The sequence below is a fragment of the Myiozetetes cayanensis genome, unplaced genomic scaffold (genome assembly GCF_022539395.1).
Source record: "Myiozetetes cayanensis isolate MyiCay16 unplaced genomic scaffold, myiCay2020 scf4, whole genome shotgun sequence".
Taxonomy (NCBI): domain Eukaryota; kingdom Metazoa; phylum Chordata; class Aves; order Passeriformes; family Tyrannidae; genus Myiozetetes; species Myiozetetes cayanensis.
Window position 1 is genome coordinate 40060333 of NW_026087631.1, and position 12786 is coordinate 40073118.

The 12786-nt window shown below is 41.4% G+C and overlaps 1 protein-coding gene across 6 annotated transcripts in view; it reads right to left on the reverse strand.

Annotated features, from left to right (window-relative positions):
- Nucleotides 1-299: 299 nt before the first annotated feature.
- Nucleotides 300-12786, reverse strand: part of ADAMTSL1 (ADAMTS like 1) — a 180373-nt gene continuing 167886 nt past the window's right edge. For 5 of the 6 annotated variants that reach the window (XM_050329953.1, XM_050329950.1, XM_050329952.1 and 2 more), the window contains 3 exons: nucleotides 11564-11673; nucleotides 10497-10717; nucleotides 849-8585 (listed from right to left, as the gene is read on the reverse strand). In XM_050329953.1, the coding sequence (XP_050185910.1) occupies nucleotides 8479-8585; nucleotides 10497-10717; nucleotides 11564-11673 (438 nt within the window). In that variant the 3' untranslated portion in view covers nucleotides 849-8478. Of the gene's footprint in view, nucleotides 540-848; nucleotides 8586-10496; nucleotides 10718-11563; nucleotides 11674-12786 lie in introns of those variants that run through there. The other variant, XR_007630626.1, reaches the window with a different exon arrangement.

Here is a 12786-nt window from a genome sequence, read left to right on the forward strand (position 1 = left end):
CTCTATCTGACTGTACATCAGTCCCACAGATGTTTTAGGCTGCATTCAGCAGAGTAACTCTAAAATGGGCAATGGTGTTGTCCCAGTTTAAATGAGACAAGGGTCTTTTGCTGAGGATGAATTAGGAGGAAAAGACTCAAACTTCTCTTTCCAAGCAATTATAAATCCAAAATTAAGAGGCTTTGATTGAAGGAAAACAAATTATGGAAAAGGGAAAATAACAGCCCTTTATTAAAAGGTATGTGTGTATTAACAGGAACACGAAAAAAACCAAGTAAAATAACTAAGTAATACTCCTATACCCACCAATAATCCCCTTCAAGAACAAAACCGATAAACCGGCAAAAAGAAAATAGTTCAATTTCTTGCACCCTTTGGTGCAGTTCCAACCACAGTCAGCAGGGGGCGCCGTCGGGTCACTGGAGATGCAAAATTTGTAATGTCCTGTACCATTCACCAGGTGGCGCTGTTGGATCACTGGAGGAGTAGAACTTGTAATGTCCAGTGCCCGTCACCAGGCGGCGCTGTGAGATCCTTGGCTGCCACCAGGTGGGGGCAGGGGGAAGAAGGGGAAGGAAAACAACAGCAATAAAACAGAAAGTTCTCCCAATGGAAGAAAACTCACAAACTTCAGCTGATTAGGGTCCGTTGTAAGCAGGGCTTGCAGTCAGCCAGAGTTGAGCCAAGAGCAGCAGCCAGAGTTCCCCTCCGACAGGAAAGAGACAAAGGAACCCGGCAGTGTCTGCAGCCCGCAGCAGCCTCTCACCCCGGCAGTGAGAGAGACTCTCCTCCCCCCCCAGCCTCCACCCCCTTCCAGTCACACACCAGCCACCTCCCCCCTTCGTTGTCAAGGAAACAAATCTCGACCATTAGGGGCTCGGGCCAATTCCTTTGTTCAACTAAATGGGCAATATACAGAGCACACACACACGGCAGGAGGAAAGGAAAGAAAAATTCCTTGCTAAAATTATGAACTATGACAGGTGTGTTCAGCTCTACATTCCCTGTTTCCACCAGCTTACTAGTGCTGTGCTTGTCAGCATGAACTGCCCCCAGATCAGTTAAAAGGGCTCATGTGCACTTCCAAATGCCATCACACAGGCTTAAGCATACTACTTTCTGAGCAAGCAGGTCCCTGCTCTGCTTTGCTCTCTGGAAAAAAAAAAAAAAAAAAGGTGCCTGTTGGATCCTCCCTGCACAGCTGGATTTGATTTTCTGTGATTTGTAGTGGGCTAACACTGAGGTTTTTCTTTTTGGGTAATAAAATCACTAGGTTGTATGCTATTATTTGAAAACTGACTCCAACAGTGTTTCAGAAGGCAAAGTGTTTTAACAAGCATTCACTAACCTTACTTGCTATTTATTTAAACCAGTAATTTATGCTTTAAAAAAAGAGCGCACCATGTTGAAAAAGCTGGAGGGAAGTTCCCCTATAGGCCAAAAACTCTTCAGCTCAACTTCCTTAAGAGAAAAGAATCCATTCTGCCTCCTCACTTGGAGGGTAAGCTGTTCGCGGCCTGTCTGGTGTGATCCTTCTGGCTCTTGTTATTTTCTGCTTTCCCACTGACCTAGGGAGTTTGTATACAAACTATGCAAGATCTTGAAGCAGCAGACTACTTTATAGTATTAAAGACAGTAGCAGTAGTGAGTGGTTTCCCATGTCCACGTCATCCTAAGCCTGTGTGGGTAACTATATGCTTACTATGGAATTGTTCACATCCTGCACTGCTTAAATAAAGAGTACTTATATGTAACCAGAGGGCAACTCTCTGGTGTCCCTTCCCCTTTCAGCCATGTACAATGGCATTCTTTTCTGTGTATCTATGCAAATATAAAACTTTTCTCTGCAAAGGGCTTAAAGGTTTAGACAACATTCTTGATTTTCGCTTTTTTCCACTCCCCCAAGACTTTAGCTGTGTGTTAGCAGGAAGGATAGAGAAGTGCAACACAATCAAGCAATGGACCCTTTGCTCATTGTTTTGGCTTAAACCCCCAAGTTATCAGAGTTTCAAAAACCCCATCCCTTTCTCAAGCTAGTGTAAGTGTCTCTGTATGGACTCAGAGAGGGGCACTGAAGGCATTCCCATGCAATCCTGTTTCTGTGTGCTGGAAGTGTGTGCAGGTCTCCAAACATGAGAACTCACCGGTCACAGTGCCAAAGGCAGACACCAGTGTAAAGCTGGTATGCAAGAAGGGCAAAGCATCTTCAGTGGACTTCCTGCACTACAAACAAAACAAAAAAGCACTGGCAAGATTCTCATGAGAATGAATCACACCTGACTGGGGTTATAACTGGTCATATTTGCTGCAAATACTTCAACTTTCACACTTCTACTTATTACTTTATACTGTCAGCTACTTTCCATGTCATTGACAGGGTATATGCTTTGCCATCAGCATCTATAGCAATAGTACTTCCAAGATTGATTGTTTCATGTCTTTTTTTTCCCCAGTTGTTTTTTAATTGTTCAGAAGCAATTTTTTTTGCTGCCATAACCTTGTCTCCCCATGTAAAGCCTCCTCTATATGAGCAGAAACTAGCGTACAAACTCAGATCAGTGAGGAACCACTGCTGATGATTCTGTTTTAAATACATTTTATGAGATACTTTGCAGTCTGTTTTGTCAGTGCGTTTTTATTGGAAAAAACTCTTCCAGATAGACCCTGCCATGACATTTCTCTAAAGTGAAGGCACTTGTATACTTTCAGCCTTGCTGCTTCAATCACCCCAAAGTCTATTGGATGTCTGAGTAAAGGCTGTTCCAGGTTATGTAACCATTCTGGCAAAAAAGAGGGACTGTAGTCTGTGATTTCAAGGACTTTTCAGTCTCAGTCTTCATCAGTGATCACTGAAGGAAAGACAAGATTGAGCACTGTATTTGCTTCTCAAAGGGACAGGTGGAGAACAAAATGTATTGTTGTGTTCATGTCTTTACATGTGAAGTTGAGAATGGGAACAAGTATTATAAGCAGGTGAGAATAGAAGTAAGTATTTCAATCAAAAGAGGAGGTGTTGATATGTGGCTTTACTGCTTATAAATCTGGATAAATACCATGTTGAGTTGCATATTATTGGAATGCCTTAGTGAAAACTTTACATAAAAATTTATTAAAATTACTATGTATATGACCAGAGTTTAGATTTGATTTTGATTGCCTGGAGGGGAGATGTTGGGTGGAGACAATGAAAAGCAATATAGGTGAAAGTGATTAACCAATATGCTTTTGATGTGAGAAATGTATGAGATCAGTAGAGAAGGGAGGCCTAATTTTCCCTTCCCCCTCAATTTTGTGCAAAGTATTTGACAGGTTCTTAGGTTTAGTTTTCACCAAAGTGGACAGTTAATATATAACCCTATTGATAAATATATATACCTTTAAAAAAGAGGATGAAGGGAATGGTTAAATTGATGATTCCCAAAATGCGGTCTGCAGCTAATATGCAGAGCCATAGTTAGCATTAGCAGTTTGGAGCTTCTCAACTGTAGACAATGGTATTCCGTGAGAAAATATGACATTCGAAACAGTTTGAAAGCATTTGTTAAAAACTAGGTGACTGAATGAATGAAGATAATTCACTCAAAAGCTAGCTGAAATGATCACTGACTTGCTGAAAGTTGCCATTAAAAACTTTCGGTTTTTTACAATCTCGAAAATCTGGAAAAGAGTAAGCTTTTGGTTCACCTTCTACAAATAGAGGTGTCAGCTTATGCTGATATAGAATAACCTAATTTATTAATGAATTGGTGTTTGAGCACTAAACAGATAGCAAGGTGATCATTAGCCTTGTATTTGATAAGGTAGTTTGGAGGAAGAAGAGTAACTTAAAAAACTTCAACTGCAGTCCATATGACTGCAGCCAGATAGCAGGAAGAAAATTTCCAGCTAAAGGTTACTTTGGAAACCTCTGCCCATGGCTTCTACTGTTTTAAGTCCAGGCATGCAGATGCAGATGCCTGGAGTAGTTTAGTTATCCTTGCCTTGCCACATAACAGGGGCCAGGAGCAGGTCTTCTGTCAGGAATCTTTCAGCACTCCATTTTTCTGTTTTTTCCAGAACTGTTTTTCTTTTGTGAAGAAAATTAGTGGGGAGAACAAAACTGGGAGCTTGCTTTGAAGGTTTTGAAGGCTTTTTGACTTGACTAGTAACTAAAGCCATATGCATAAAAGAGAATAATCATTCTCTTGGGAACCTAAGCCAGCCTGCTGTTCATTTTACATCAATGCCAGCTTCTATACTTATTTACTCAAAATGAATGATGAATTCCCATTGCCTTCAGTACTGTTGCTTGAAAGCCTTATGTCTGGTCTTCGATTTGGTTGTCTGTTTGAGTTAATGTTATGTCTGAAGTGTTATTTACCTGCAGTTTATGTATCTAAAAAAATATATGCAGGAACATCATAAAAGGGAAACTGTCAGTAAATCAGAGCAAAATCATTTTTCCGTTTTAGAAGAGATATATTGTTTGTTTGAAAAGGGCAAGAGTAAGAACCAGCTTAGTTTTCACAACTCAATTTTGTCTTTGTTAAGAAAAAATGTTTTTGCTTTATTAACTTTTTTCTTCTTTTTCCTTGTAATTCTGACCATTATTAGGATTCCTTCAATGTATACACCTGATGCTTTAGGTGCATTAGGTAGTTAGCAGCTCCATTACTGAAGGCAGCAGAAACCTGTTAAGGAAAGACTGAATTAACAGGTGTTTCTTCAAGCCATAAGTTGCTGAGGAGAGTTATAAGATGTCTTGAAGCATTGCTGTATAGAAAACAAGGGAGTATACTTTTATTAATATCCATGATTCTTGGACCAGCAGCGATGGCTTTATACTTCTGCAAAAGCAACAGAGGGAAGACATTAGCAAAAAAGAATAAAGCAAGGCAAATGAAGAATTAAAACATATCTCCAAGACAGGGTGCAGAATCTTAATAGCTGGAGACCTTTAAAAATGAGGAAGACATGCTCTTTCCCCAAGGCAGGTACCTTGTGTACTTTGTGTAACAGATGTGTGCTGCTATCATAATACGGAATAAGGACAGACAACTCCAACAGCTTTGCTAATTTGGCTTTTGTTCTTAAAGTAAAAAACCAACACATCAGACAGTAGTAGTTAAATACATACAAGCATTACTTGTACAAAAAGTTATATAAATACAAGTTTGCTGTTCTGTTTTCTCTTTAGAGATTCCTAAAATAACCGGCAATCTTTATCTTACTGAGATGCTGCCAAGTCACAATTCAGAAGACAGACATGTGAAATTAAATCAACACAGTGGCCTCTCCAGATCAGATCCTTCATGTTTATCCTGTGCACAGTTGCACAGATACTATGGAACATGTGATCACCTTAACATGTTTTGCTTTTAAACAAAAGAAAATACTTTCCCAAATACTTTGCTTTTTGTTAACTAATGTACCAGAAATTTCCATCACATCGTCATCATCATCATTGTTATTATTATTAAGGAATTGTCCTTCATTCCATGCGTAACTACTATTTCACAAGTTAAAAACATAGTTCCTTCCTCGTGTCATAGTTTATAAAGCACTCTGTGCACAGTGAAGCAGATCCCCAATTAAATGCAAGCGCTATTAAAATGAAGAGAAATACACTATTACTGTGGATTTTAGAGGAACAGAATTCTGGGGAGATTTAAAAAAAAAAAGCCAAAATAGTTTTATCTTTACAATTATTAATATTGCACTTTTTATACAAGAAATTCTAATAAATATACAGAAAAGATACACATTTACATACACAGAAAAGAATTATTCTTTTTTAAATAAAAAGTTACACTGGTGCTTAGCAACATTATTTCTTGAAAACTCATTTGTACTAAGAGCATTCATTGCCAGTTGTGTTTCGAAATAAGTCAGTTTGAGACAGCTTAATGTCATGAACCTGGCACTGACCTCAGAAATAGACTCCTAGTTTTGCTGAAAAATCCACATGTCATGGAAGTTGCAGCATAGCAGAACTTGAACAGCGTTTCATTAGCATACCACAACACACTAGCACTGCCAGGGGTTACAGAAGAGGCACAACCATTCTCTTTAATTTAGAGGTCTTGAACCAAAACCTGATATCCAGGTAGTTCTTTAAAGCTCCACAATTCTCAACCCCCTACTTTGCAGGTTTTCCTCCAATTTTAGGGCCGTATTCTAAGTAGAGCAGAGAATGCACAGAACTTAAAGCGTGGAGCACTTCACTGGCTGAATAACCACTGCAGCTGGCCAGGAGGAAACACTCACAACCTGCATGCAAAATTGTGCTGTGGGTGTGATGTTTGAGTTCCACTTTTTAGATTGTATCTTCAGGGTGTTATACATGGACTTAAATATCTGTAGCTTTAGAACACCTGTTTTGTTGTGAGAGGCAGTTGGAGAGGAGCAAGTTTGTTAAAAATTATTTGCATTAGTCCCCTGGGGCTGATGCTAAATCCATTCTGTTTCTACTGACTGGGAACAACCATGAGAAATCAGAATCAAGCTCTTTTCTACTACATGTCCAAAAGGCTTGGCTGTCAGGAGAGGGAAATTTTAGCATTATTAACATTTAGCATTATTTAGTATTAGGAAAACCCACTTTTTCAAGTTTCTTTCCAAAACTCCAGGCCTGAAAGCACCTGCACTCCAGGAAATGGTACTCCTCTCTTTTCTAATTAAGTGTTAGTAGGATGCACTATGCAAAGTATCTCCTATTACCACAGAGAGTTTCTATCTTTCCTGCCTGTGCTGATTAGGGAACAGCATTTGCAGGTTTGTACCACACTCTGTCAAACAGATCATACTTTCTCTCCTTTGCCTGGATAATAATTAACATCATCACCTCACCTCTGTGCTGAGGGCAACCCTTCAATCCCCACTTCTCCCTCACAAGCTCAAATTTGGAACATTTTCAGGTGTCTTTTGGATCCACTTATAGATCATTGTTCAACTTCCCCAGATACCAGATCCTCAAAGATCACAAGGATGTTCCACTGAAATAATTTCCAGGCCTGATGTGAGAAGGAGAGAGTGGTTTAGAAATTAAAAAGAGTTACAATCTTGGATGCAACAAATAAGTTTATAAAGCAGAATCATATGTTTGTGTTCTCAAGGTAGTCTAAGACAGCTGAAGTATCCGTATAATGCACAGTTTAGTTTAGCCTTTTTTTTTTCTCCAGTACACTATGACAAGTCAAACTGAGGGGATTGAGTGCATCCTCAGTCAGTTTGCAGATGACATCAAGTTAGGTGGGAGTCTTGGTCTTGCTGGAGGGAAGGAAGACTCTGCAGAGGGGCCTTGACAGACTGGATTGGTGGGCTGAGGACAACTGCATAAGGTTCAACAAAGCAAAGTGCTGGGTCCTGCCCTTGAGCCACAACAACCCCATGTAACAATGCTACAGGCTTGGGGAAGAGTGGCTGGAGAGACGTTCAGCAGAAAGGGACTTTAGGAGGGCTGGTCAGCAGCATGAACATGAGTCAGCAATGCCCAAGTGGCCAAGAAGGCCAATGACATCTTGGCCTATATCAAGAATAATGCGGCCAGCAGGACCAGGGAAGTGATTGTACCGCTGTACTTGCTGCTGGTGAGGCTGCACCTCATATCCTGTGTTCAGTTTCGGGCCCCTCACTACAGGGAAGATGCCTAAGTGCTGGAGCATGTCCAAAAAAGGGCTACAAAACCAGTAAAAGGTCTAGAAAACACATCCTAGAAGGAGCAGCGGAGGGAGCTGGGGTTGCTCAGCTGGGAGAAGAGCAGGCTCAAGGAGTATGTCATTGCTCTCCACAACTACCTGAAAGAAGGTTCTGCTGCAGTGGAGATTGGTCTCTTCTGTCTCATTTCAAATGAAAAGACGAAAGGAAATGCCCTCAAATTGTGCCAGGGGAGGTTCTGATTAGATATTAGGAAAAAAAAAAATCACTGAAAGAGTAGCTAAGCATCAGATTAAGTCACCTAGGGAGGTCGTGGAGTCACCATCAAAGTGTTCAAGGGGCATCTAGATGTGGCACTTTGGGATATAGTTTAGGGATGATTATAGTGGTGCTGAGTTGATGGCTGGACCAAGTGATCCTGAAAGTTTCTACCAGCCTTCATGATTCTGTGATTCTGTAATGTGATGCTAGGTCTTTACTCTAGTCCTCTTCCTTACCTGTCTCTTGGTGTGTCTCCTAGGCATGTACATGGATAATGGGGAAGCCCCACTCTTCTCATGCCCATTTCTGGTGGCATTGGTCTCTCTGAATCTTTATGGTCTACCCTCATGACCATGTTTTGCTGCATTCTGTCTCCCAGATTCATAAAAGGGAAAACTTTTCAAGACCCTTTACAACAATGATTTGGTAAACGATGTTCTTTTTTTTCTTTTCTTTTAAAGGGAAATAAATAAATAAAATGAAAAAGATATTTCCATTCCATTTGTTTTTTCTGCAAAAGCCCTTGCCTCAGTGAAGCAAAGCTGTGATCCCCTTGTTCCTCCATTTTCATTTTGTCTGTCTTCAAGATTTTCCACAAGTCCCACAGCAACGTGACTTAAACTGGGTGAGCTGGCAGAGTTTCAGCTGCTTCACTTTCTCACAGTACCTTGTAGTGTCTCTGCATTCCACTGCCAAAGGGGAAACAAAAAGAAGAAATGTTGATGAAACAAGGAAAGAAGGATTCCTTACCTGAGGACATTTCCTTGGGTGGTCAAGAGGAGAACCTTTGTATTGGGAGGTCTTACTACAAACATGCACTTGACTTGCTGCAAAGATTGACTGTGGACTGCAAGTAGCCGAAGGCTCAAAAAAGAATGTGTTGGGCATCGTTTGCTTTTGGAGCTTGGGCAGAGGGCTTCTGAGGCTGCTCCAACCCTGTGTTTGTCATCTACCATTTTAGAGAGGCTCTAGGAGTTTCCTAACAGTTGATAAACCAAAGATGAAGTAGTAAATAAAACTGGAAACTTACTTTAACAGAGTAGCTCAAAGACACTTTGGCCTACTTCTTACATTTGATGAGCCAGTGTGTGGGAGTGCCACCTCAGCTTACCTGGTGTTGTGTTGTGTTTTTCACACGTGTTGCAGAACACAGCCCAGTATGAAGATGTTAAGACACTTTTTGAATCCCCCTGGGGCTTAGATCCTGGTAACACTTGGACAGGTTTTGAGCCCACAGCCTCCTGCTTTTTTAGCTCCAGGTTGGAAAACTGTCCAGTATCCCTGCAAGATGTTGGGTGGGTTATTGGCTGAGGGAGTCCCACTTCCCATGCCAAGGATGGAAACGGGAAACATCACACGGCAGTTGTACAGCTCTCTCCAGTTATGTCTGTGCCAAATAACTCCAGCGTTATTTATTTATGGGACATTTCCATGTAGCAGAAAGAGGGTGGAGTGACAGCAAAAGTCTTGCTTGGTACCTGTAAGCTCCCTCGTCCCTTCAATTTCCATTAGGACCCCCCAAACTCATCATGAGTTTGGACACATGTAGTCCACTTTGCCTCTATTGAGAGGCAGTGTCAGAGATGGCATGACAAAGGCAAGCACAGTGATTCTGTTACTGCATCTGCAATGATTGCACAGCTTGCAATTTAGAGGATGGGAGCGTCATTTCCAAACTGGCATATCTGTTCTCTTTAGTTGGTATGGGTTTTTTTTTTTTAATATTAGTAACTTTTCCAGTCATTTGGCAGGTCCAATTTGTTGCCTGTCACCTGAAAGAAAGCAGATTTGCCTGGATTTCCCACCATCGACCTAGTTACCGTATTTGGACTATAGCCATATGTTTGATTGTGATTCATGTTTTTCTTTCCATCTGTACCATTAACTGAAAGTTAATCATAGAATGGTTTGGGTTGGAAGGGAATCTTGAATATCATCTAGTTCCAAGCCCCCTGCCATATGCAGGGACACCTTCCACTAGACCAGGTTTTTCAGAGCCCCATCCAAGGTGGCCTTGAACACTTCCAGGTATGGGGCATTTGTAACTTCCCTGGGCAACCTGTACCGCTGCCTTACCGCTTTCACATTAAAGAGTTTCTTCCTAAGATCTAATCTAAACCTACTGTCTTTCAATTTGAACCCATTCCCTCTTGTCCTGTCACTACATGCTCTTGCAAATAGTCTTGCCCCATCTTTCCTGAAAGTTCCCTTCAGCTACTGGAAGGCTGAAGTTAGGATACCCTGAAGCTTTCTCTCTTCCAGGCTGAACAACCCCAATTTTCTCAGCCTTTCCTCATAGGTGAGGTGCTCCATCTGTCTGAACAACTTGGTGGCCCTCCTGTGGGCTCACTCCAGAATTATTTCTCATGCTATTAGCAAGGGGACACAATCCCAGGACTAACACCATTTCCAAAAAACCCTACAATGGGCAGCATTCCTCTCTGGGACACTGAGTTTTGAATACTGGATTTTGCAGATGTTCAGGCTGGAAGTTCCCCAGGATGCCCAGCTGCAAGATCCAGTGCTGCATTTCTGAGAGACAACTCTGCCTTCTTTCCTACCCCTGCACTGCTCTGCATCCCCTCCTCTCAGCAAAGTACCATTTTCACAGGGTGTGACGTTGCAGCGCTGCCAGTTCGATGGTCTCGGCCTCCAGGAGCAGTGATGCTCCATCACAGGCTTGTTGGTGCGGATGTGCACGCAGTCGATGCGCCGGGACTGGAAGCCGTAGTTTCCACACGTAGCTGTGCAGACAGTCCACAGGCTGACCCTCCAGTGCACACCACAGATGTCAGTCCAGCAGTTCTGCGTGCTCAATGGCCTGTGGGCACGAGGGAGGGAAGGATGGGGGAACAGCAAGCATCGCATATCCCAAAGGTAATTCACTCAGAGCCACTGCATGGATTAGGTCTCCAAAGGGTGCAAGTGAGGTAACAGTTTTTAACTGCTCTCAAGGACCAGACCCTCAGTGGATGCACACTGGCATACTAATACTGGGTTAAATGACCATTTGAACTGTTTGAGGATTTGGCTGAAATGTCTTCTTCACGAGGAGCCAAACCAGAGGTCTGCTGAAAGATGCAATGAGTGGTGACCAGTGTGGTCCAGCAGCACTTTATAACTTTTTATGGCTTTACAACCAGTTGGAACAAAAATGATTCTCTGAAACCCCTCTTTTCCTTTCAACACAGTCTCACAGAAGATGCAAAGGCAAACTTGGTTCATATGTATTTGTCACACAGATAATGAAAATGCATGACTAGGAACCAATGAGCCAATTACATTAATTTTCAGTCATGATCAGTCATGACTGGCATACCTAAGGTAAAGTCAATGTCTTTACAATGTTGACAGTGGAGTTTGCCCCAGTTAGAGTCTGTGTTTAAATAAGTGAGAAGAAGAACTAGTAGCTTAAGGAGAGGTAGCACAGCCTTTCAGTCAGATTTGGCATGCACGGAAGACTTTCCAGACCCACTGGCACCTGGATCTCCTAGGAACAAATAAGGAAGCCTAGGCTGAAGCCTGATGAGATTCATAACAAATAACTGCACAGATTGCAGAACAACCTCTTTGTTACATAGGGGAAACCTGTAAGTTGTCAGTTAAGTCACCAGTCCATTCAATATCTCTGAAAAGGTTGTGGATTCATACATAAGGGATGTCCTACCTTGGTAAGGCACTGCATTGATCAGATGATACAGAAGTCCCATCTTTGGTCTGGCAAAATATCTGTCTGTGCTGTACAGCCAGTCGTGGTCCAATGCAAGGCCCATTACACTGTGAACAGAGAAGAATCACTTCAGGGAGGTAAAAGGCAGGGCCACGTTCCCACTTTGTAAGACTGCTAGGGAAATAAACTGTACACTGCCATTCAGTGACTGTTGAGATTTCAAGCACTTTCTGTGTAGGAGAATTAGAAACCTTTTGGGTTAAGGCAGGAGTAAAACAGCTGATGGGAATCTGAGGAGTCTCAAGGACTAAGTGTTTTGAGAACACGACAAGGACTGGACATGTGCAGGAACGAGAAAAACAGCACCTGCAGATGGGAGTCTGAGTTGAACCTGCCAGGAGGCATGTGAATAGAAGTGTTGTGGTTAGATTTAGAAGAAGAAGAATTTAGAAAATAAGATATGTTGACTAACTAATAATAATCATGTGAACAGTGTGAATTTTGTGTGTGTGACCAATAATAGGTTAAGTAGTCAAATATGTGGTAGTTATTGCATTGTATAAAAGTAAATGTAATTTCCAATAAAGATGAAGCTTCCAAAACATCATATTGGTATGTGTGAAGTTTCCATTGGGTCTCACATGTGTTTACATTTCTGCACCTCTGCAGGCATTGAAGGCTGAGTGTCCAGTCATCTTCTGCTCTACCTCACTCTCTTCCAGCAGCACTAAAACTGCATGTCTGTAATCTGCTCTGTAGATTCGTTACCTCTCCTCTACAATAGTTCAATCTTATAATACATCTGCTAGGGCAAATTAAATGCTCTTGTGACATTAGCCAAGAGCCTATGATCCATACAGTAAATCTCAATATACTACTTTTAATGTGCATTTTGCAGCTTGTACAACTTATGGCCAAATAACTAAGAATGCATTGAACCAAGAACATATTCCACTCCATTTATTAACTTTAAAGCACTGAAGGACAATAAACAAATGCAGCAAGCATGATAGACACAGCAAATGTGCAAGCTTGCTTCAGTACTGAGGCTACCCTAACCTATTCAAACTTAATAACACATGTTTCTGTTTAACTTTTATCATTTCCTTCAATTAAAATGCAATTAGCTATAGATACGAAGCATGTATTTGTGCCCTTTTAAAATTATATCAACTGTTAGGAAACTGTTTTTCTAAGTATCTGAAAATTATGTTCAAGAA